The sequence below is a fragment of the Salmo salar genome, chromosome ssa10 (genome assembly GCF_905237065.1).
Source record: "Salmo salar chromosome ssa10, Ssal_v3.1, whole genome shotgun sequence".
Classification (NCBI taxonomy): Eukaryota; Metazoa; Chordata; class Actinopteri; order Salmoniformes; family Salmonidae; genus Salmo; species Salmo salar.
The window spans coordinates 79,773,746-79,797,722 of NC_059451.1; the positions used below are offsets into that span (position 1 = coordinate 79,773,746).

At 43.9% G+C, this 23,977-nt stretch overlaps 1 protein-coding gene across 4 annotated transcripts in view; it reads right to left on the minus strand.

The window, feature by feature from the left end:
- Positions 1 to 23,317, minus strand: part of LOC106560994 (protein MON2 homolog) — a 49,607-nt gene extending 26,290 nt beyond the window's left edge. For all 4 annotated transcript variants that reach the window (XM_014124509.2, XM_014124507.2, XM_014124508.2 and 1 more), the window contains exons 1-7: positions 22,827 to 23,317; positions 7,526 to 7,589; positions 7,199 to 7,326; positions 5,571 to 5,702; positions 5,059 to 5,188; positions 4,392 to 4,489; positions 2,762 to 2,887 (exon numbers count right to left, since the gene is read on the minus strand). In XM_014124509.2, coding sequence (XP_013979984.1) covers positions 2,762 to 2,887; positions 4,392 to 4,489; positions 5,059 to 5,188; positions 5,571 to 5,702; positions 7,199 to 7,326; positions 7,526 to 7,589; positions 22,827 to 22,934 — 786 coding nt within the window. In that variant the 5' untranslated portion in view covers positions 22,935 to 23,317. The remainder of the gene's footprint in view (positions 1 to 2,761; positions 2,888 to 4,391; positions 4,490 to 5,058; positions 5,189 to 5,570; positions 5,703 to 7,198; positions 7,327 to 7,525; positions 7,590 to 22,826) is intronic.
- Between the last annotated feature and the right edge of the window lie 660 nt (positions 23,318 to 23,977).

Sequence of the window (23,977 nt, forward strand, 5' to 3'; positions counted from 1 at the left end):
ATTCCCATATGTACTAGGAAGCAAAGTGTTTTTCTTTAGGAATGTGACTGAAAAAGTGCCTCAGGCCTTGAACAAAAAAAAAAATGTAACAGATTGAAAGTATAAGGGGATATCGGTGAACAAATGCCGTGGTCAAGGCTACAACGGCGCCAGTGCAATGACTGGAGCTTCTTCAAGTGTTCAAAAACGCATATCAGACCGAAAAGCTTCTTAAGTAGTTCTTAGTAGCATTTAAGATCAGAAAACAATTTTTCCGTAGAAGCGACAGTTACAGAGATGGTAAAAACAGCTTGATTGCCGTAGCAACATCAGGGACACTGGGCAGAAGGGAGGGGTGCTTCAAATACAGCAGTTCTGCAACATCTTTAATTGAGCCTCTCATTCTCCTTAATTGCCGGCCTCAAAATGTTACAGAAGGAGATTAACTGTATAGGAAGCTCTGAGGACAGATGGTCTGGATACAGGACAGCCAATAAATTGCCAGATGCAAACAGATAATCAGTTCTTGAGGCCTTGAACAAAAAAAGCTGTTTGCGATTTCTTTCATACTGGTGAACCGGCATTTGAGTTGTGGTGTTGCAAATATCAACAGTCCCTTATCTCTTTTATATCCTGGCACGCATCACTCAAGACTACGTTTAAATCGTGTGCAGCGCAATGGACATATAATGCACAATATGTCTCAGGAAAGACTGTATGGGTTGGCAACACTCAGTATAGAACAGTCGGGCCCCGCAGCCTGGACCTACAGGCCGTGGTGAAAACATTTGCACAAAAGAAAGAGGAATCCAGGAGAACAGGGTAGTCGCTCAAGTTGGATTTAATTTACCTTGAATATTGCAGACCATTAGTGTAGGCTTTTAGCCAGCAAAACCTGCTGAGTTCAACAATAAAGTGTCTGAATTTATCCTCAAACCGACTACTTTTTTCCCCTCACTGTTAGGCTATTTGATAATGTATTTTTTTTTTAAAGGTTTATAAATAGCAGATAACTACGCTATATTGCTATAGATAGTACACCGCATAATTAAACCATTTCTAGTAAGCTAGTGTTTTGAGCGTGAGCTGACCATTGATTTGGCATTAATAGTTTTACTCACAACTTTCTATCCAAGCAGGGAGAGCGCGTGGATGGCTCATGTTATGCAGGTTCAGATAGCTGATTAGTACAGCTGTCCTGTATAGGCTATCACATTGGTAGCTGATTAGTATGCTGTTGCATCGGAAATGTATTTTACAAATATGCAATGTTTGAACTTCCAACTTGAATTACTAAATAAGTAATTACAGTGGATTCAGTATTCAGACCTTCACTTTTTCCACATTTTGTTACATTACAGCCTTATTCTAAAATGCATGAAATAGTCTCCCCCCCCTTCATAAATCTACACACAATAACCCATAATGACGAAGGAAACACAGGTTAATGTTTTTTACAATTATTATTATTTTTTTTTAAATGAAATTTGACATTTACATAAGTATTCAGACCCTTTACTCAGTACTTTGTTGAAGCACCTTTGGCAGTGATAACAGCCTCAAGTCTTCTTGGGTATGACGCTACAAGCTTAGCACACCTGTATTTGAGGATTTTCTCCAATTCGTCTCTGCAGATCCTCTAAAGTTATGTCAGGTGGGATGGGGAGCGTCGCTGCACAGCTATTTTCAGGTCTCTCCAGAGATGTTAGATCGGGTTCAATTCCGGGCACTGGCTGTGTGCTGAGGGTCGTTGTCCTGTTGGAAGGTGAACCTTCGCCCCAGTCTGAGGTCCTGAGCGCTCTGGAGCAGGTTTTTATTGAGAATCTCTGTACTTGGCTCCGTTCATCTTTCCTTCGATCCTGACTAGTCTTCCAGTTGCTGCCGCTGAAAAACATCCACACAGGATGATGCTGCCACCACCATGCTTCACCGTAGGGATGGTGCCAGGTTTCCTCCGGACGTGACGCTTGGAATTCAGACCAAAGATTTCAATCTTGGTTTCAGCAGACCAGAGAATCTTATTTCTCATGGTTTGAGAGTCCTTTAGGTGCCTTTTGGCAAACTACAAGCGGGCTGTCATGTGCCTTTTACTGAGGAGATGGCATCCGTCTGGCTGGCATCCGTCTGTATCAAATTAAATGTTACGCTCCGAGTCTCAGATAGGGTTTTGCATAAGCAAAATGTAAGATATTCTTCTGTCATTATTATTATTTAAAAAATTCAAATTATATGTTATTGTCACATACACCGGATATTTTCAGTGAAATGTGTTGTTTTACAGGGTCAGCCATAGTAGTACAGCCCAAATGGAGAAAATTAGGGATAAGTGCCTTGCTCAAGGGCACATTGAAAGATGTTTCAACTTGTCGGCACGGGTATTCAAACCAGCGACCTCTCAGTTACTGTCCCAACACTATAAACGCTAGGCTACCTTTTCGCCCTTAATATGGTGATTGATTTTTGAAGTACATGTTATATTGAATAGAAGATACTCTACTTGTTGTTTTACCAGTTATCAACATATTGTTCAAAGAAAAGCAAGCCCAGTGGTTATTTAGACTTTAGCTAATACATGTTCTTTTTTTTGCTGCGGTATTGTTTCGGGATAGAGTATCGTGATGCTAAACCTTGAATTGAAGTCAAAATTCTGGTATCGCGACCATGCGGAAACCTATTTTTCTAATGATCGGTCAGAATTGCAAGCCCTCGCTTGGGGAATTGTAGATTTAGCAAAAACAAAATTGCGATTGCAAAAATCCTGTGTATTATGTTGTGTGTTTACCTGCAGGAAGACCCCAGGGAAGTCATTGAGGACTGACTCCAGGAGCTCCAGACCAAACGTCCGTGTCATTTCTGTCATCCCCACCAGCCAGTAGGGGGCGTCAGCATTCACTAGCTGACATAGGTCCTGGATAGAGACACACACGAATATAGGAATATAGACATAGGACAGTTGGAGACAGCTACTAGCATTGCCTCTGTGATACAGACTGTAAATCTAGGCTGTACAAACACTACATGACCAAAAGTATGTGGACACCTGCTCGTCAAACATCTCATTCCAAAATCATGGGCATTAATATGGAGTTGGTCCACGCTTTGCTGCAATAGCAGACTCCACTCTTCTGGGAACGCTTTCCATTAGATATTGGAACATTGCTGACTTGCTTTCATTCAGCCACAAGAGCATTAGTGAGGTCGGGCACTGATGTTGGGCGATTAGGCCTGGCTCGCGGTGGGTATTCCAATTCATCCCAAAGGTGTTTGATGGGGTTGAGGTTAGACCTCTGCAGGCTAATCAAGTTCTTCCACACCAATCTCAACAAACCATTTCTGAATGGACCTCGCTTTGTGCATGGGGGCATTGTTATGCTGAAACAGGAAAGGGCCTTCCCCAAACTGTTGCCACAAAGTTGCAGCACAGAATCGTCTAGAATGTCATTGTATGCTGTAGCGTTAAGATTTGTCCTAGCCAAAACCATGAAAAACAGCCCCAGGTCATTATTCCTCCTCCACAAACTTCACAGTTGGCACTATGCATTCGGGCAGGTAGCGCTCTCCTGGCATCCGCCAAACCCAGATTCGTCCTTCAGACTACAAGATGGTGAAGCGTGATTCATCACTCCAGAGAATGCGTTTCCACTGCTCCAGAGTCCAAATGGCGGTGACCTTAACACCAGTCTAGCCGAAACGCTTGACATTGCGCATGGTGTACAGATGCTCAGCCATGGAAACCCATTTCATGACGTTCCCTACAAAGTTATTGTGCTGATGTTGCTTCCAGAGGCAGTTTGGAACTCAATAGTGAGTGTTGCAACCGAGGACAGATGATTTTTACGTGCAACACGCTTCAGCAGTCGCAGGTCCCAATGTGTGAGCTTGTGTGGCCTACTACTTTGCGGCTGAGCCTTGTTGTTCCTAGACGTTTCCACTTCACAATAACAGCATTTACAGTTGACCGGGGAAACTCTAGCAGGGCAGAAATTTGACGAACTGACTTGTTGGAAAGGTGGCATCCTATGATGGTGCCACGTTGAAAGTCACTGAGCTTTTCAGTAAGGCCATTCTACTTCCAATATTTGTCTACGGAGATTGCATGGCTGTGTGCTTGATTTTAGAAACCTCTCAGCAACGGACGTGGTTGAAATAGCCAAAGCCAGTAATTTGATGGGGTCCCCACATACTTTTGCATATAAAGACAATCTGGCTGTATTTCATTCCACAAAGTTGTTCCCTCCCTTCTCCTCCCTCATTCCCTCCCTTCTCCTTCCTCATTCCCTCCCTTCTCCTTCCTCATTCCCTCCCTTCTCCTGCCCTCATTCATACGGTAAACCCCATCTATACCCCCTCTTCTGATGGGCGAGAGGGTGCAGGTGGGGTACAGTGAGAGGACTGTCTCCCGGAGGACATACCTGGAACAGCATGTAGGCGTCTTTAGCGCTGGGCCGCAGGGTGCTGACAGACCTCCGGTTCGTGTTACCCTGGACTGGAGTAGGCTGCTCCACGATGCCTGGAGGAGGGAGGGAGGTGAGGAGGGGGGGTAAGGAGGAGAGGGAGAGGGGAGAAGAGAGTGAGAGGAGGAGAGAGGGGGAAAAAGAACACATGGGAGAGACAGTCATTGGACACAGCTGTGGATACAAGCATGGAGGGATCAATCGCTCACAAGCAAACAAACAGACACACAATCCACATACCATCAAATAACACACTCTCAGAAAAGAGCGATCCAACACCTACTACAAGAGGGAAAAGTCACTTAATTAAATAGTGATTCTCAATCCTAGCTCACACACTAAACCAAGATGCAGAGAGGGAAGACAGCAGTGTGAAATCTGACGGGGCCAAACAAAAACCTCAACAAAAACTCATTATGTATACATTGAACTCAGGCTTAAATCACCGGATAAGCTGCTTTAGGCAATCTAGGGAGAAACTAACTCCCTTCCCTTACTCTGTGACAGGTTCAAAGTTAGAGGAGGAGGAGGGTAAGAGAGAGAAAGTGTGATGCAGAATACTGAAGGACAGAAACGGTTCAGTCCTAGAATAACTCCATTTCCAGTGAGCCCTCCCGACCCGAACCTTTGAAGCGCTCGTCCTCGGCGACCATCCTCTCAAAGACCACGGTGACGACCTGTCTCACGGTGGCGGCGGCCGTGTTGTTGGTGATGTTGTCCTTGGTGAAGTGCAGGCGGAAACACAGCACGATGGCCTGGGAGGGACGAGGGGAGAGGAGACACAGGCTCTGTTACAATATCCAGCCTAACAGAGGCTATCAAGCCACGTACTGGGGAATACATTCTAAGTGGTATGCTAGTATGGACAATTGAACGTAGACAGATTGACTAAGGCACACATCTGGATTCACATGCACGTTGAAACCAACTTGGAATAGTACATGACTCCAAGGGCAAATATGAGACGTGTGTGGGGGACTAAGCATGGGCTATCTGACTGGACTGTGAATATATGAAATGTCTGCAATGTGGGGGCAAATATTAACCTTCTGTAACACGAGGCAAGATACCCGTGTTTGTATGGTGTGCACGCATGACAACATTTGGTGTTTGTATACAGTGTGCAGTTCGGGGTACCTTGGAGAGTATTTCGTCATGCACTACAGTGTTGGTGGTGAGCAGCACTAGGACAGTCTGCAGCAGCTTCAGTTCCTCCAGCCCGTTCTCCATCAACTGCCACAGCATGTTAATGACGTTCCCTGCTGCAGCCTGATGAACACACACGGTACACACACACACACAGACTTGTAGCCTACTTGTACATCAAGGAGGCAGTCACGGTCACAATCAACTGGAATGTGACAGAACAGAGCAAGTGACAGCAGCACTAGAGCTCACAGACATGTACACACAGATCAACAAAGAATTAGACACAGGCACACAGGGGAGCAGCCGACCGGACCAGCTCTGAATACATCAGGGTCAGTGAGGCACGTGCATTCATTACACCGAACCCAGCAACTGTAGCACTACAGAGCAGTGACTCACACATTTTCCTTGTGTGTCACATCCTGGGGTCAGAACAAACCAATAGAACTCGTACAAAACCAGTGGAACTGAGGGAAGTAGTCAGTTGAAGAAAATAAATAACCTGTCCTTCAAAAGTGCCAGCAAACGGGAACCGTGACAGGTCATTTTCTTCCGAAGGCAAAACTGACACCCGTTCCCGCATTAAAACCAAGACATTTAATCAATATTGCAGGAGCTTCGTTCCTCTTCCTCATGTCCAATGTTTCCCCCTAGATTATTTTCTGCAGTGGTGGCAGGGGTTTGGATGCATTGCTACTAACAGGCGGAGAGGGGTGCAGTGCTACTAGCGTTAGCACAATGACATGCTAGCTGTCCCCATAGAGACTTGGGATCCAACAACTATCCATTTTAAAAGTGCGTCCTAGTAGTTAAGCCCTGGGCTTCCAGACACACAGACAGTGATATATAGAGGGGAGGTGCTGGAGCGTAGCAGAAAGCCTCTTTTGAAAGGCTCCAGGCAGGGAGTCTGCTGATAGCACGTAAACACGGCCAGACAGGCATGGTGAACACAGTCAGTCACAGTCAGTCAGGCAGGCACGGTGTTCTTATTCACACAGTACGCCTGGCTGGCTAGCCGGTCGGTCAAGGTGTCCCTGATAACACCAGGCAAGTCAAGGAAACTGGCCTCAACCGAGGAGGGCCAGTCACAATAGCCTGGGTTCCATGTTGAGGTGTAGGTAGTGTTTTTACAGAGACGAGGCAGTGTGAAGCAAAAAGTAGAAAACCCACCCTCTCAGTTAGAGTCGGTGGTATAAATGTAGGCCTTCATCCAGACCAAAGCACTGTTCAACAGGCTTAGAATGACAGCGTAGAATGTCTTTTGTGTAGCAGCGACCATGCAGGAACAAGAGAGTACACCACCACTTTCAACTGTCCCGGCGTTTAGCACAGTGTGCATAGCGCTGGCCTTAAAAAAAATATATGAGTCACAGCAGGTTTGACATCAGCTAGGACCATTTCCCTCCTAAATAATTCATTTCATCCTTCTCAATCACCACGGTACAGGCATTATACGCATTGATAATGCAATTCTAATGGATTATTAATCAAAGTGATTATGAAAGAGTTATGGGCGAGCCTAAAACATCCCCTTAGTCTCCCACTGACATCAATACATGACTAAAGTGAAACATCGGAAGTTAGGATTAATCCCATAGTGGTCCTGTGTTCCTCACCTCAGACACCACCTCGTGGGTCATGAGTCTCTGGACAGCAGCCAGACACAGCTGGGTGATCTTGGGCTCCTTGGTGCCACAGCCCATCAGGAACGGCTGGACCACCTCCGAGCTGTTCTCCTTCAGGGCTATGGGGGAGACGATACACGGGCACAGTTCACACATCAAATCAACCACACCTAGGGCAACTCTTTTAGAACGCATCCTTCGCTTGTTTCAATTAGGTGTAGTCGCCGATCTGTACGTGGATAACTGGTTCAGCAAAAACATCTCTCTCGCACAAACGTACACAAGGTATTTATGGGTGTCCCTCCCTCCTTCACTTACACGCCAAGATGTCGGTGTTCCTCGCGGCGATGGTCTTGATCTTGACGATCCCGGACTCGGCAGCCTATAGGAAAGCACAGACAAGAGATTAAGATTACATCTACTTATACGGTCCTTATGATGAGACCGCTGACGATGCGTTACCACCTCCACTGTTATACCTGAGGTAGACATCTCCTTGTCCTTATTAATGATCCTCAGAGGAGAGGGCAGAGAACACAAGCGGGTCTATGGGACTCCCAATCTCGGCCGGTTGTGATACAGCCTGAAATCGAACCAGATCTGTAGCGACGCCTCTAGCACTGAGATGCTGCGTCACTCAGAAGCCCCGAAAGTGAGATGCTAAGGTGTGAGATAGGGGAGAGATGGAGGGAGGAGGAAAGTAACGGGGAGGAGAAGAGCGACTGTGGGGAAAGGGAGAGAGAAAGAGAAAGCAAGGGAGTGAAGGAAGGAGAGAGTGAGGAAAGGAGTGAACGAGAGAGAGGGAAGGAGAGAGAGGGGAGAATGTATGCCGCGCTTTCAGCAGTCAACAGAGGCCTCTTTCTCTCTCTACAGCAACTGCAGCTGTCAAGATATTCTCCCTCTCTCCAACGTCGCCCCCTCGTTCTACATCGCTCGTTTTCCGTGCTTCTCTTGCCTTTTTCCTTTTCTTCCCACCCCTAAACCAACCACAACAGCAAGCAGATCATTAACAATTGCCTATGCACTGTGATACGGACAGGGCTTATAGCCTACATAAACATACTGTCAGTGTACAATATTTCATAGGCTGACCCCGACCACGAAAATGTCACACCGATAAACAAAGGACTATTCACAGACTCCCTACATTTAATAATAAGAATTGAAATGACGTCAAGCGCCACATTTACCAGAAAGAAGTGTTTCGACATTGTTTCTTGGCAACTGCTCACAATTCTAGTCCCAAGTTAAAATGAAAAAAAAAAAAAGATTGGATTGGTGTTCCAAGTGAAGACAAAACATCCCGTTATAGTCATTGCCGCTCTTCCATACTCAAACATGCATAGCTTAAGCAGGGGTTTCTTCCAGGTAACGTGACCACAAAAGGCCTAGCTTGCGAACAGTGTGCAACACCTCAGCATGTCATTCATTTGACATAAACAACGACACTAACCCGTCAACCCATATTCATATGATGTTAAACCACTTAGGGAGACAGAGCGTGAGAAACTATCTGACCGTGGCTGCTGTACTGTGCTACGCTGCGGTGTTTGACCTCTCCTACCTTTTATACAGTAATATCACTTCATATTTCATTTGAACTGCCACAAGGACGCACAGAAGAAGTCGGGAGTCAACAGGACAGGACGCAACCTTTTGAAACTGTTGGTTACCAGGCAACAGGGCCTTAACACTTCAGAGGGTGGACTGAGCCAAACTGTGTAGAACTACAGGCCCGATCACCACGCCACAAATTAAAGTTAATCTGGAGAAATTGAAGTCTCCCTCATCTCCTTTGTTCTCAGTGTGGAGCGAGGCTGAGGGCTTTTACAGGGCAATAAAAATAACACACAGAACTTTCTCCAACATTCATTCCGATCCTTCTGGTGTAGCCACTTTTAAAGCTTGCCAAAACTGAATAGAGATATCGACGCTACGATGTGAATGAGAATAAAATTCAATTGGCTGTGGCTCATATTCAAAACGGGAAGCAGGCAGGCAGGTGACCGTTTTTGTTGTTGTTGAGAACATTAACTGTGCCACAAAAATGGTTAGGCCTCCACAAAAGGACAATAAAGTCTGTGTTGTTGATGGGGGGGCGGCGGAGGGCCAACGGGTTCTTATTCTAGCTGTTGTTGATGGGGGGGGTGGATAAACAGCAGTTGCGGAGCTGACACTTCCTCGTCATGACGTTAGTCTTGTTATCTTGGCTAATGAAGTTACAGCAGTTGGCAGGGGACAATGCTCAATTATAAAAAGTTAGAACAATGAGGTTGTAGCCTAACATGCCTGGTTTAAAAATAAACTTGCTATGGGTTCTAAAATCCAGGCAAACAATGAACTGCCTCCCGCTGAAACCTTGTGGTTCAATGCTCTTGATCTTCCTACAAAGAGACTTCAACCAGTCACATAACTAAGCAAGTCAGAGAGCCTTGAATCAGAAGCAGATTGCTGGGATTTCAAAGGAGAGAGTAGGGTTGCAAAGCTACCCATAATTGACCAAAATTACGGTAATTTTGGTCATTAACAGAAATTCTATGGCAATCTTTCGAAAAAGCAATTACCGTTTGGTAACTTAGCATCTGCACAGATATTCAATTGTAAGATTTTCTGTGGAAATTCTTCAGTTCTTGTGCATAGAGTTGGTATGGTTGGTTTAGATTTTTGTTTGACATAAAATCTTAGTCTCAGCCCTATTCTGTTTACGTGGAATTGCCCCCAACTGAGCCCAAAAATCTACAAGCTGACAGTTCCAAACTAATTTCTGAAAATCACAGTGAAGAAGGGCGTATGAAGCCACTGCGAAGGTCCATCCACAGTTTAAGCAGCTTGAGGGCAAATGGTGGGAGGACCAGGTCACACTGGTAGGCCTAACTTCACTAAACGTTTTATCCAAGGGGAGTTATTCATTAAGTTTGGCACCTGCCTGAATACAAACTCATTACATTCCTCTAGGAATGGGCACGGTTATTTGAATATCCGAACAGACGTTAGTATTTGAATACTTACGAGAGTATTCATTATGCCATTTGATCATTTTTTTGATGTTGCCTATTTTAACAATGAAAAGGCTTTGTTGAAATTAAATTGTCTATGTGACATTGCTACAACACGACATTTGAAATTCTTAATTCAATAAAACAACAAACTTGTGAATGTATTTTTTATGACGTGCGCCCCATAAAAAAAGCCACCGTAGCCTACACAGGTTACATGTGATTGTTGATATTGTCGGCCAATCAAAATGGCACCAAGGGTAGCAAGCAACGTGGGAGATCTCTAATCAGCAGTGATGTGGTAAAAAAAAAAAAAATTGGTAAACTATAAACTCCAGCGGGCGATCAAGATAAGACGAACAACCATCGATATAAACCAAAAAAATGTATGACATTTTTAATACTGTATTGTTTGCATTTTAATGTAGGTCTATAGGTAAGATAGGCCATGTGGAGATGCTCATATTGAAACGTATCTTAGTTTGTTTGGTAAGTTTAGTACAGATTCTCTCAGGGGACCCCACATGGAAACCATTGTACTAACCTCTCTCTGCTTGCTTCCCCTCTCTCTCTCTGTGTATTGCAGCATGCTTGCTTCCTCCTTCATGTACACTATAGTACACTATAGGACCAAAAATATGTGAACACCTGCTCGTCGAACATCTCATTCCAAAATCATGGGGATTAACACGGACTTGGTCCCTCCTTTGCTGCTATAACAGCCTCCACTCTCCTGGGAAGGCTTTCCACTAGAAATTGGAACACTGCTGCGGGGACTTCTCCTGGCATCTGACAAACCCATATTCATCTGTCAGACTGCCAGATGGTGAAGCGTGATTCATCACTCCAGAGAACGCGTTTCCACTGCTCCAGATTCCAATGGCGGAGAGCTTTACACCACTCCAGCCGACGCTTGACGTTGCGCATGGTGATCTTAGGCTTGTGTGCGGCTGCTCGGCCATGGAAACCAATTTCATGAAGCTCCCGACAAACAGTTATTGTGCAGATGTTGCTTCCAGAGACAGTTTGGAACTCAGTAGTGAGTGTTGCAACCGAGGACAGACAATTTTTACACGCTTCAGCACACGGCCGTCCTGTTCTGTGAGCTTGTGTGGCCTACCACTTCGCGGCTGAGCCATTGTTGCTTCTAGACGTTTCCACTTCACAATAACAGCACTTACAGTTGACCGGGGCATCTCTAGCAGGGCAGAAATCTGATGAACTGACTTGTTGGAAAGGTGGCATCGTATGATGGTGCCACGTTGAAAGTCACTGAGCTCTTCAGTAAGGCCATTCTACTGCCAATGTTTGTCTACGGGGATTGAGTGGCTGTGTGCTTGATTTTATACACCTGTCAGCAACAGGTGTGGCTGAAATAGCCGAATCCACTCATTTGAAGGGCTGTCCACATACTTTTCTATGCAGTGTATTTCAGTCTGCCTCAGCATCACCAGTCTGCCACACCACTGTCTGTCTCTCTGTAAGCACATTTATGATGAGAACTTAGTAGCCTCTCTTTTGCTCAGTTTAACGTTACCTTCTTACTTCATCCTTCTAGCCAGGAAGCTAGCTAGTTAGCCGTTTGAGAGAGCGGTGAATGTCCTGCAAATACGGAGGGCGCAGGGGAACATAATGAACAAACAACTGTTCATGATTCCACTCGTTCACAAAGAGGCAGGTGCGATTAGAACTCAGATCAAGAATATAAGCGTTCTGAGCTTTGGTCAACGCTGGGAACACAATAAGTGGGTAAACGCTAATTAACTAAATAAAAAGGTGAGTAAACAGCATTTACCCTCTACTACGTCCCTGCTAATCAATGAGGTTAGATAAATGAGAAGGAGTAGGCTGCAAAAAAAAAAAAACATAAAGTAGGCTGCTGGATTGAGCCACCTCAAAAAGCATAAGATTGTTCTGAAATTGTTTCTGTTGTTAGAAACAGATAAGATTAGCATTCCTGCAACATTATTTGGTTGAAATATAATTTTCTCTCTGAGAAATGAAGCTAATTGATTGCACGCAAATTGGCCATTTTCATTTATAGCATTCAAATAATATGGAGTAAATATAGTAGCCAACATCCGATTTGGACCAAACTTTTTTCTAACATTGAGTAATACATGAGGATTCCGAAGAAATGGTCAAAAGCCATCCACAGATTGGCGTGGCGTGTGGGGGGGTCCCTGGGTGGCATTTGACCATTTTTTGGGATTACTAATGTATTACTCAAATTGGATGTTAAGTGCTATAATTATTGAATATAATATGAATAAATTAAAATAGCCAATTAGGGTGCAATCAATTAGCTTAATTTCTCAGAGACTAAATTATTTTCAACAAAATAATGCTTAACTTATGTTGTTAACTGTCATGGCTTGCTGAAATGACATGGAACAACCCTATTGTTATTCTGAATGGAGTTGTAGACAAGGACGAGAAGCGCAGCAAAACAGCCTCAATTAGCCTAGGTAAGATAGCTAGCTGGCTATCTTAGCTTCTTTACATCGATTTGATGCAGTCAAGACTGGCACAACTAGATGGGATGATAGATAACATATGGCATCTACAAGTTTGTCAAACTAGCGCAAGTCTGTATGGCTACCCTCTCTCTCTACCATGTCAAACACACCGGCCCATGCCCATCCCCGCAATGCTGCAAGCAAGCAGAGATGCACCTCTCTCCCAAGTCACGCAGGCTGCGCCGCTAGCCAGTTCTTAAGTTTAAACTTAGGAACTATCTGCAAAAATGTCCTGATATTATTTGAATAGTGAAATTATTTCAAATGCCCATCCCTACTTCCCTCCAAGACCAGCATCATTAGCTCAGCCACTCATAGACTGTCTCAGAACATGCTGAGAGAGAAACACACTGCAGATTTTAGCATTGGTTCTACTGCAGTATAGCCTACATTGAAGGGGCTAATTCAATTAATCCAAACCTTAGTCTCACATTTTGTCAGTTCGGTTTAATATCCATAAAAATAACTTCTTAAAGTCCCAGTGCAGTCAAAAACTAGATTGTGTGTTTTATATACATTTCTACACCACAAGGTTAGAATAATACTGTGAAATTATAATGCCCTTTTAGTGTAAGAGCTGTTTGAAGAGACCGGTGTGATGGAGTTTTGGCCTGCCTGGTGACATCCACAGACAGTAAATTACAAACTTCTCTGCCAACAACATCAAGTTCAGTTTTCCCCTCAGACCACTCCCAGACAGTCCTAGCAAAATTGTTGCTTGAGAAATTGCTCTTTGCTAAGAAGCTATTTGTTTCTTTTTGACTATTTTAATTGATTACGATCACAGTAAGGTACTTAAAATGTTACCCAGAAATCATTTGATACTGAGATGAAAACGGCTGCAATGGATCTTTAAGTTTCTACTCCTCTGCTTGTTACTTTGTCAGACTGTATGAAATCGTTGTGGCAAATTCAGTCATACAGGCGGGGTGTAAAGGAGGAGGCTGCACGATCCTTTTCATTAATACTGCGGTATTCTTGGAGATGCCACGTTTCACAGACAGTCGACAGACACTGCAGTGTAAGGGCAATTCCGTGGGAAAGTCATCCTGAGCATCCACCAATAAAGGTCTGCCATTTACGAATGGAACCCTGTTATAATTCTCCTTAAGGTCTATATCAGGGATGGGCAACTCCAGTCTTCGGGGGCCTGATTGTTGTCACACTTTTGCCTCAGCCCCAACTAACACACCTGACTCCAATAATCATCATCATCTTCAATTTAGAATGCAATTTGTTTAAAATCAGCTGTGTTTGCTAAGGATGGGGAAATAGTGACACCACTCCATCCCCCAATGACTGGAGTTCCTTATCTCTTGTCTAGGCTATATGTTGGGAGTTACAGAGCAGGATGCCAAAACTCAAAAAATGCTTTTCGGACAATTTTATGGCTTTTAGAAAGGGCCCACAGAGATTGGTTTTCCACTCACAGCTGTTCCCCAGTGTTAGTTATGAACACTAAGGACTCTACTCAAAACTGTGCCAGAGGAAGACCCGCAGTAACATCAAGGACGCCACACACCCCAGCCACAATCTGTTCACTCCCTTACCAATCGATAGACACAGATCTACCTACAAGCCATTAAACTGCTGAACACTTAAACTGGACTGACCACCTGCACTGACTCCAAACCTTAGCACACAGATAAACCTATCCACACACACAGCTACCAGACTCCTATTATGATTGCTAAATACTGCACAATTTAAACACTTGCCCCTAATCCCCCCTTCCACAAAACACGTAAATATTGGACTATAAATTGTGCCTTATTATATTATACGTATTATACGTATTATACTTATGCTAAAATTATTATTATATTCCAATCGAGCCATTTACTTTATGTTCGTATTCTTATATTTTCATATTGTTGTTGCATTATCGAGAAGGAACCTGCAAGCAAGCATTTCACTGGACAGTGTATACCATGTGTATCCCGAACATAAGACTAATAACATTTGATACATGAAACTTTTAAAAAATGAGTCAAGTGTCTTGACTTTTGTTTGCGTGTTCCACAGTCTTGTAAAGGTAGATGGTGACCGGGACAGGCAATGTAGCATCCCAAATGACAACAAATTCCAAATGACAACAAATGTGTTATGATAGATTTTGATCAAGACATCTTTAAGATTTGAATGTCTAACATCCATAACGGCCGTTTTTGCGCTTTAAAGTAATAATGGAAATGACTATCTTTTCAAAATGATTGTTTTTGTGTTCAGCCAACCCTTTCCTTTTAAAAAAAATAATAAATATTTCACCTTTATTTAACCAGGTAGGCCAGTTGAGAACAAGTTCTCATTGACAACTGCAACCTGGCCAAGATGAAGCACAGGACTGCGACAAAAACAGTTACACATAAACAAAACGTACAATCAATAACACAAAATAAATGAAAAATAGAAAGATCCATGTACAGTGTGTGCAAATGTAGAAGAGTAGGGAGGTAGGCAAAAAAATAGGCCATAAAGGCGAAAATAATTACCATTTTTATCATTAATACTGGAGTGATGTATGTGCAGATGATGATGTGCAAGTAGAGATACTGGGGTGCAAAAGAGAAAGAGGGTACGTAATAATATGAGGATGAGGTAGTCGGGTGTGCTATTTACAGATTGGCTGTGTACAGGTACAGTAAGCTGCTCTGACAGCTGATGCTTAAAGTTAGAGCGGGAGATATAAGACTCCAGCTTCAGAGATTTTTGCAATTCGTTCCAGTCATTGGCAGCAGAGAACTGGAAGGAAAGATGGCCAAATTAAGTGTTGGCATTGGGGAGGACCAGTGCAATATACCTGCTGGAGCGCGTGCTATGGGTGGGTGTTGCTATGGTGACCAGTGAGCTGAGATAAGGTGGGGCTTTACCTAGCAAAGACTTACAGATGACCTGGAGCCAGTGGGTTTGGCGACAGATATGTAGTAAGGGCCAGCCAACGAGAGCATAGAGGTCGCAGTGGTGGGTAGTATATGGGGCTTTGGTGATAAAACGGATGGCACTGTGATAGACTACATCCAGTTTGCTGAGTAGAGTGTTGGGGCTATTTTGTAAATGACATCGCCGAAGTCAAGGATCGGTAGGATAGTCAGTTTTACGAGGGTATGTTTGGCAGCATGAGTGAAGGAGGCTTTGTTGCGAAATAGGAAGCCGATTCTAGATTTAATTTTGGATTGGAGATGCTTAATGTGAGTCTGGAAGGAGAGTTTATAGTCTAACCAGACACCTAGGTATTTGTAGTTGTTCACATATTCTAGGTCAGAACCGTCGAGAGTAGTGATGCTAGTCGGGCGGGAGGGTGCGGGTAGCAATAGGTTGAAGAGCATGCGCTTAGTTTTATTAGCATTTAAAAGCAGTTGGAGGTCACGGAAGGAGTGTTGTATGGCGTTGAAGCTCGTTTGGAGGTTTGTTAGCACAGTGTCCAAAGAAGGACCAGATGTATACAGAATGGTGTCATCTGCGTAGAGGTGGATCAGAGAATCACCAGCAGCAAGAGCGACATCATGGATATATATATATATATTTGTTTCTCTCTCTCTGTGTGTGTGTGTGTGTGTGTGTGTGAGATTATATATATATATATATATATATATATACACACATACTGCTCAAAAAAATAAAGGGCACACTTAAACAACACATCCTAGATCTGAATGAAAGAAATAATCTTATTAAATACTTTTTTCTTTACATAGTTGAATGTGCTGAAAACAAAATCACAAAAATAAATCAATGGAAATCCAATTTATAAACCCATGGAGGTCTGGATTTGGAGTCACACTCAAAATTAAAGTGGAAAACCACACTACAGGCTGATCCAACTTTGATGTAATGTCCTCGAAACAAGTCAAAATGAGGCTCAGTAGTGTGTGTGGCCTCCACGTGCCTGTATGACCTCCCTACAACGCCTGGGCATGCTCCTGATGAGGTGGCGGATGGTCTCCTGAGGGATCTCCTCCCAGACCTGGACTAAAGCATCCGCCAACTCCTGGACAGTCTGTGGCGCAACGTGGCGTTGGTGGATGGAGCGAGACATGATGTCCCAGATGTGCTCAATTGGATTCAGGTCTGGGGAACGGGCGGCCCAGTCCATAGCATCAATGCCTTCCTCTTGCAGGAACTGCTGACACACTCCAGCCACATGAGGTCTAGCATTGTCTTGCATTAGGAGGAACCCAGGGCCAACCGCACCAGCATATGGTCTCACAAGGGGTCTGAGGATCTCATCTCGGTACCTAATGGCAGTCAGGCTACCTCTGGCGAGTACATGGAGGGCTGTGCGGCCCCCCCAAAGAAATGCCACCTCACACCATGACTGACCCACCGCCAAACCGGTCATGCTGGAGGATGTTGTAGGCAGCAGAACGTTCTCCACGGCGTCTCCAGACTCTGTCACGTCTGTCACGTGCTCAGTGTGAACCTGCTTTCATCTGTGAAGAGCTCAGGGCGCCAGTGGTGAATTTGCCAATCTTGGTGTTCTCTGGCAAATGCCAAACGTCCTGCACGGTGTTGGGCTGTAAGCACAACCCCCACCTGTGGACGTCGGGCCCTCATACCTCCCTCATGGAGTCTGTTTCTGACCGTTTGAGCAGACACATGCACATTTGTGGCCTGCTGGAGGTCATTTTGCAGGGCTCTGGCAGTGCTTCTCCTTGCACAAAGGCGGAGGTAGCGGTCCTGCTGCTGGGTTGTTGCCCTCGTATGACCTCCTCCACGTCTCCTGATGTACTGGCCTGTCTCCTGGTAGCGCCTCCATGCTCTGGACACTACGCTGACAGACGCAGCAAACCTTCTTGCCACAGCTCGCATTGATGTGCCATCCTGAATGAGCTGCACTACCTGAGCCACTTGTGTGGGTTGTAGACTCCGTCTCATGCTACCACTAGAGTGAAAGCACCGCCAGCATTCAAAAGTGACCAAAACATCAGCCAGGAAGCATAGGAACTGAGAAGTGGTCTGTGGTCCCCACCTGCAGAACCACTCCTTTATTGAGGGTGTCTTGCTAACTGCCTATAATTTCCACCTGTTGTCTATTCCATTTGCACAACAGTATGTGAAATGTATTGTCAATCAGTGTAAGCTTCCTAAGTGGACAGTTTGATTTCACAGAAGTGTGATTGACTTGGAGTTACATTGTGTTGTTTAAGTGTTCCCTTTATTTTTTTGAGCAGTGTATATTGTGCCTTCCTGTATTATATATGGCCTGAGATTTGAACCCTGTGGCACCCCCATAGACACTGCCAGAGGTCCGGACAACAGGCCCTCCGATTTGACATACTGAACTCTGAGAAGTAGTGGTGAACCAGGCAAGGCAGTCATTTGAGAAGCCAAGGCTATTGAGTCTGCCGATAAAAATGTGGTGATTGACAGCGTCGAAAGCCTTGGCCAGGTCGATGAAGATGGCTGTACAGTACTGTCTTTTATCAATGGCGGTTATGATATCGTTTAGGACCTTGAGCGTGGCTGAGGTGCACCCATGACCAGCTTGGAAACCAGATTGCATAGTGGAGAAGGTACGGTGGGATTCGAAATGTTGGGTGATCTGTTTATTAACTTAGCTTTCGAAGATTTTAGAAAGGCAGGGCAGGGTGGATATAGGTCTATAACAGTTTGGGTCTAAGGTGTCTCCCCCTTTGAAGAGGGGGATGACCGCAGCAGCTTTCCAATCTTTTAAGTTCTCAGACGACACGAAAGAGGTTAAATAGGCTAGTAATAGGGGTTGCAACAATTTCAGCAGATAATTTTAGAAAGAGAGGGTCCAGATTGTCTAGCCCAGCTGATTTGTAGGGATCCAGATTTTGCAGCTCTTTCAGAACATCAGCTGTTTGGATTTGGGCAAGTTGCTGCAGGGGGTGCTGAGATGTTGGCCAGGGTGGGGTAGCCAGGTGGAAAGCATGGCCAGCAGTGGAAAAATGCTTATTGAAATGATCGATTATCGTATATTTATCAGTGGTTTTCTATCCTCAGTGCAGTGGGCAGCTGGGAGGAGGTGCTCTTATTCTCCATGGACTTTATAGTTACCCAAACCTTTTGGAATTAGTGCTACAGGAAGCAATATAGCTAGCCTTAGCTTTCCTAACTGACTGAGTACATTGGTTCCTGAATTCCCTGAAGAGTTACATATCGCTGGGGCTATTCGATGCTAATGCAAAATGCCACAGGATGTTTTTGTGCTGGTCAAGGGCAGTCAAGTCTGGGGTGAACCAAGGGCTATATCTGTTCTTAGTTCTACATTTTTTGAGTGGGGCATGTTTATTTAAGATGGAGAGGGAAGCACTTTTGAAGAGCAACCAGGCATCCTCTACTGACGAGATGAGGTCAATATCCTTCCAGGATACCCAGGCCAGGTCGGTTAGAAAGGCCTGCTCACTGAAGTGTTTTAGGGAGCGTTTGACAGTGATGAGGGGTGGTTGTTTGACAGCTGGATGATATCTAAGAGGGTGCCCATGGTTACGGATTTAGGGTTGTACCTGGTAGGTTCCTTGATAATTTGTGTGAGATTGAGGGCCTCTATTTTAGATTGTAGGATGGCCGGGGTGTTAAGCACGTCCCAGTTTAGGTCACCTAACAGTACGAACTCTGAAGATAGATGGGGGGCGATCAATTCACATATGGTGTCCAGGGCACAGCTGGGGGATTAAGGGGGTCCATAACAAGCGGCAACGGTGAGAGACTTGTTTCTGGAAAGGTGGATTTTTAAAAGTAGAAGCTTGAATTGTTTGGGCACGGACCTGGATAGTATGACAGAACTCTGCAGGCTAACTCCGCTCCCTTTGGCAGTTCTATCTTGTCAGAAAATATTATAGTTAGGGATTGAAATTTCTGGATTTTTGGCGGCCTTCCTAAACCAGGATTCAGACACGGCTAGGACATCCAGGTTGGCGAAGTATGCTAAAGCAGTGAATAAAACAAACTTAGGGAGGAGGCTTCTAATGTTAACATGCATGAAAATGGCTCTCCATGTATTGACCTAAGACTTACAAACTCAGACTTTCACTAATATGTTCAGTCTCCCCAAAAAGCATTTCCATTCCATGTAACATCCATAATGCATATTTTGTTTATCCATTCTGTGAGACATTAAAGTTAATATTTTGCGTGCAAATGTAACACCCAAAACCCTGGAATCGCTCATAATGCATCAGAGAGCTGCTATGTGTGTCGTCAGACTAAAGTGATCAGAGCAGAACAAACAGAGAATCTCCCATGGAGATTAGAAGGAGAGGAATTGAGCGTGAAGCTGTGATATAGAAAAATCAATGTGATTCTTCTCAGCCCTTTTTAACACAGAAAAACTGTAGAGAAAAACAGCTGCTTGCAGTTTTCCAGAGGTAAATGAATGGGATAGGGGGTGTGTGAGACTAGTCAAGGAGGTGTCTCGTTCCTGGCTATCTGAGTGAAAAGATTAGAGTCAAGGCCACAACTGACATTCTCAGTTCCCATAGAAAGGTAAGATACAATTTGATCGACATATCTGAATTAAAAAGAAACCCTACTTAGAAAGCCCAGCAAAAGTTAGACTTAGTATAACCAGATTCTAGCCAGGAAACAAAAAGACAGAAATAGTAGGCTACTGTTACTGTAGAGGTATTTCCCAAGAGCAGTAGTCTTTCACTCCCTTACACATGGTAAGGTCTATAGAAAAACAAACAAATCCAGGGAGAGTTACACCTGGCAGCCTGATGCCTAGCACTGACTGACTCACCTCAGTCTAGAGTGGAGGCCCACAGGCTCAACATAAAGGAGCAGTCATTTCAAAAATGTGGAGACAGCATTACTTCTCTGACAGCTAGGCCTAGACTGGCATGACATCATAAATGTGGTGTGGACTCCTAGTGGGATGACTAATACAAACATGGCAATTAAGGCCTTGTTTTTATCTAGATGAAAACATGTTGTCCTAAAGAGATTATATTACAGACCCTCCATCAGAATCTCCAAAGCAAGTGAAGACTGGCCATTAACAAGTGAATTATATTATCTTAGGCTCACTCCTTTTACCTAAACATTTGAGTTCAAAGGAGAATGCGGTCAATTCCTGTCATATAGGCCAGGGGTTTTCAAACTGGGGTCTGCAGCAGGTTTTTGTTGGGATTTTTTTTTATGTGAAAAATATTGTTTTTATGAAAATCGCTAGCTGAAACAGAATACGATTGTGGATACCATTTTTATGTCTCTGCCTCCAGTATGTGTCCAGTATGAAGGAAGTTAGAGGTAGTTTCATAAGCCAATGCTAACTAGCGTCAGCTCAATGACTAGAAGTCTACAGGAACAGTTAGCATGCTAGCTGTTCCTGTTCATCCAACTCTGGGAAGTAGATAATTGGCTTCATTGTCAAAATCTCAAACTAAAATTATAGTCATTGGAGCTAATTGCAGGGTATTTCTGTATAGAAAATTATTAGACTGACCTTCTAAGGGGTAATTTTCAGAATGGAAAAACAGTTTCAGTGTCCACTTAAATAAACAAAACCAGGTAGAAAACATGCAAAAATTGCCATTTATTTTTATAATACCATCTGAGAACTAACAATCAAATAAGAGCTAGATAGTCAGGGATAATATATATATATATATATATATATTTTAACCGGGAATTCAGGGCACATGCACATTGATTTTGGAATAATATTTGAGCAGTGGAACACAACATTAGCCATGGCAAAATGCGTAGAAGTGCAGGAAATTAGTTTTCAATTTGTAAAATTGTCTCTCAGCTCCATAACAAACTGTGTAGAATTGCTGGAAATTAACTTAACTGCAAAATTCTCTCTCAGCTCAATGGATATTACCTATACCATAACCCCACCGCCACCATGGGCACTCTTTTCACAACGTTGACATCAGCAAACCACTCTCCCACACGGCACCATCTGCCTGGTACAGTTGAAACCGGGTTTCATCTGTGTAGAGCACTCTTCTCCAGCATGCCAGTGGCCATCGAAGGCGAGCATTTGTCCACTGAAGTCAGTTACGACGGCGAACTGCAGTCAGGTTCAAGACCCTGTTGAAGATGACGAGCACGTAGATGAGCTTCCCTGAGACGGTTTCTGACAGTTTGTGCAGAAATTCTTCAGTTGGGCAAGCCCACAGTTTCATCAGCTGTCCGGGTAGCTGGTCTCAGATGATCCCGCAGGTGAAGAAGCCTGATGTGGAGGTCCTGAGCTGGCGTGGTTACACATGGTTTTTGGTTGTGAGGCCGGTTAGGTGCACTGCCAAATTCTCTAAAACGAGGCGACGGCTTATGGTAGAGAAATGAACCTTCAATTCTCTGGTAACAACTCTGGTGGACATTCCTGCAGTCAGCATGCCTACTGCACGCTCCCTCAAAACTTGAGATCTGTGGCATTATGTTGTGACACAACTGCACATTTTTGAGTGGCCTTTTATTATCTCCAGCACAAGGTGCACCTGTGTAATGATAATGCTGTTTAATCAACTTCTTGATAGGCAACACCTGTCAGGTGGACGGATTATCTTGGCAAAGGAGAAGTGTTTACTAACAGGGATGTAAACAAATTTGCACAGAAAATAAGAAAAATAAGTTTTTGTGTGTGTGTATGTGACTTTGATATTTTATTTCAGCTCATGAAACATGGGATCAACACTTTACATGTTGCGTTTATATTTTTGTTCAGTATATTTTGACACACGAAGTAGAGGACCATAATAGCGTTCATGTCAGTAGTTAAACCCGGAAGAGAAGTACTCTTCAATCAATCACAACGTTTTGGATGTAGTGGCAACAAAACACTCATTTTGGGAATCATTAAATATATGTTAAAAAATGTGATCTTGACAGACACAAAACAACGCACGTCCCATTATTGAATGTAAAGTCATTATTTGACAACATAGCCATGCTACCGATCAAGCCTAACGTCACACCGTGGCACAACATTAATGCGGCCGTCACATCTGAATATTATGCATCTGATACATGTCGCGTCGCATCACTCGATGACAACATCAGCAATTGCATCAGAATGTATCATCAGTGGTGAGGTGGCAAATTATAACAACACCACATAACTCACAGAGTGAAACTGCGTGAAAGCTATAGAGATTGCTAGCTAAAGTTAGCTAGACAGGCATGTATATCTACCTCTTTAACTGGGGGGAATTTCTTCTTGCATTCCATGGACAGGGACCGCAGATCCGTCTGCATGTTCTCGAGTAATTTCTTCACCGCTTCGGGGGTACTGGTCGACATTTTGGATGATGTATTCGATCTAAATATCAAATAATAAATAATAAGGAATGCAAATGCAGTCCTATGATACTGGTCCCCGGCCTACTTATTCACCTCCTTCCAAAAAAGAAAAACGCTGTGGATCTCCGCACAAGCGTCCATTGACACAATATTCCAGTGTTCTGCTTTGTCCTATCCGTCTGTATGCATAATCGAAGCGATGACACGGCATAAGTTTCTCTTCAACAAAAAGCCTAGACGTTAGTGTGATAGATTATCATCATTAGCACAATTCTAACTACTAGTGCCATTTGCATGGTTAAAATATGTCTCCGTTTCAGCCGTAGGTTTCACGGCTCCAGCAGTCACCATTGCAAGCACCGTTTCGATCCCACAATGCTTTGGTAGACATTGACACGTCACTTGTACTTCCGTAAACATGACCGGCTTCCAGCAGAATGATTACAGTGTCCCCTAGTGGAGCATTGTAAACAAATTGATGGGACGTCCAACTCCGAAGTCACCACATTGAAGTTAAATGTAAATGGTAAGATTAGGTTTAACGTTAAGGTACATTTTATGGTTATGGTTAAGGTTAGGGTTTAGGTATATGGACGTCCCAAGGATCCCGGAGAGCACTAACATTTCTGTAGAGCAATGTACAGGTAACGGCCAAAATAATGGAAACTCTTGAGTAAATGAGGGATACAAATTATGTTGAAAGCAGGTGCTTCCACACAGGCGTGGTTCATTAGTTAATTAAGCAATTCACGTCCATCACGCTTAGGGTAAAAACGCTGGTCTGGCCATTATTTTGGCTACCATGGCTATGCCACAATACGATGACAACGCCTCATGGCCTGAGTGGTCACTGAAAGGTTTGATGAACATGAAAATTAGGTAAACCACATGCCATGGCCGTGTGGCTCAGTTGGTAGAGCATGGTGTTTGCAATGCCAGGGTTGTGGTTTCAATTCCCACGGGGGACCAGTACGAAAGAAAAAAGGTATGAAATGTATGCATTCACTACTGTAAGTTGCTCTGGATAAGTGCTAAATGACTAA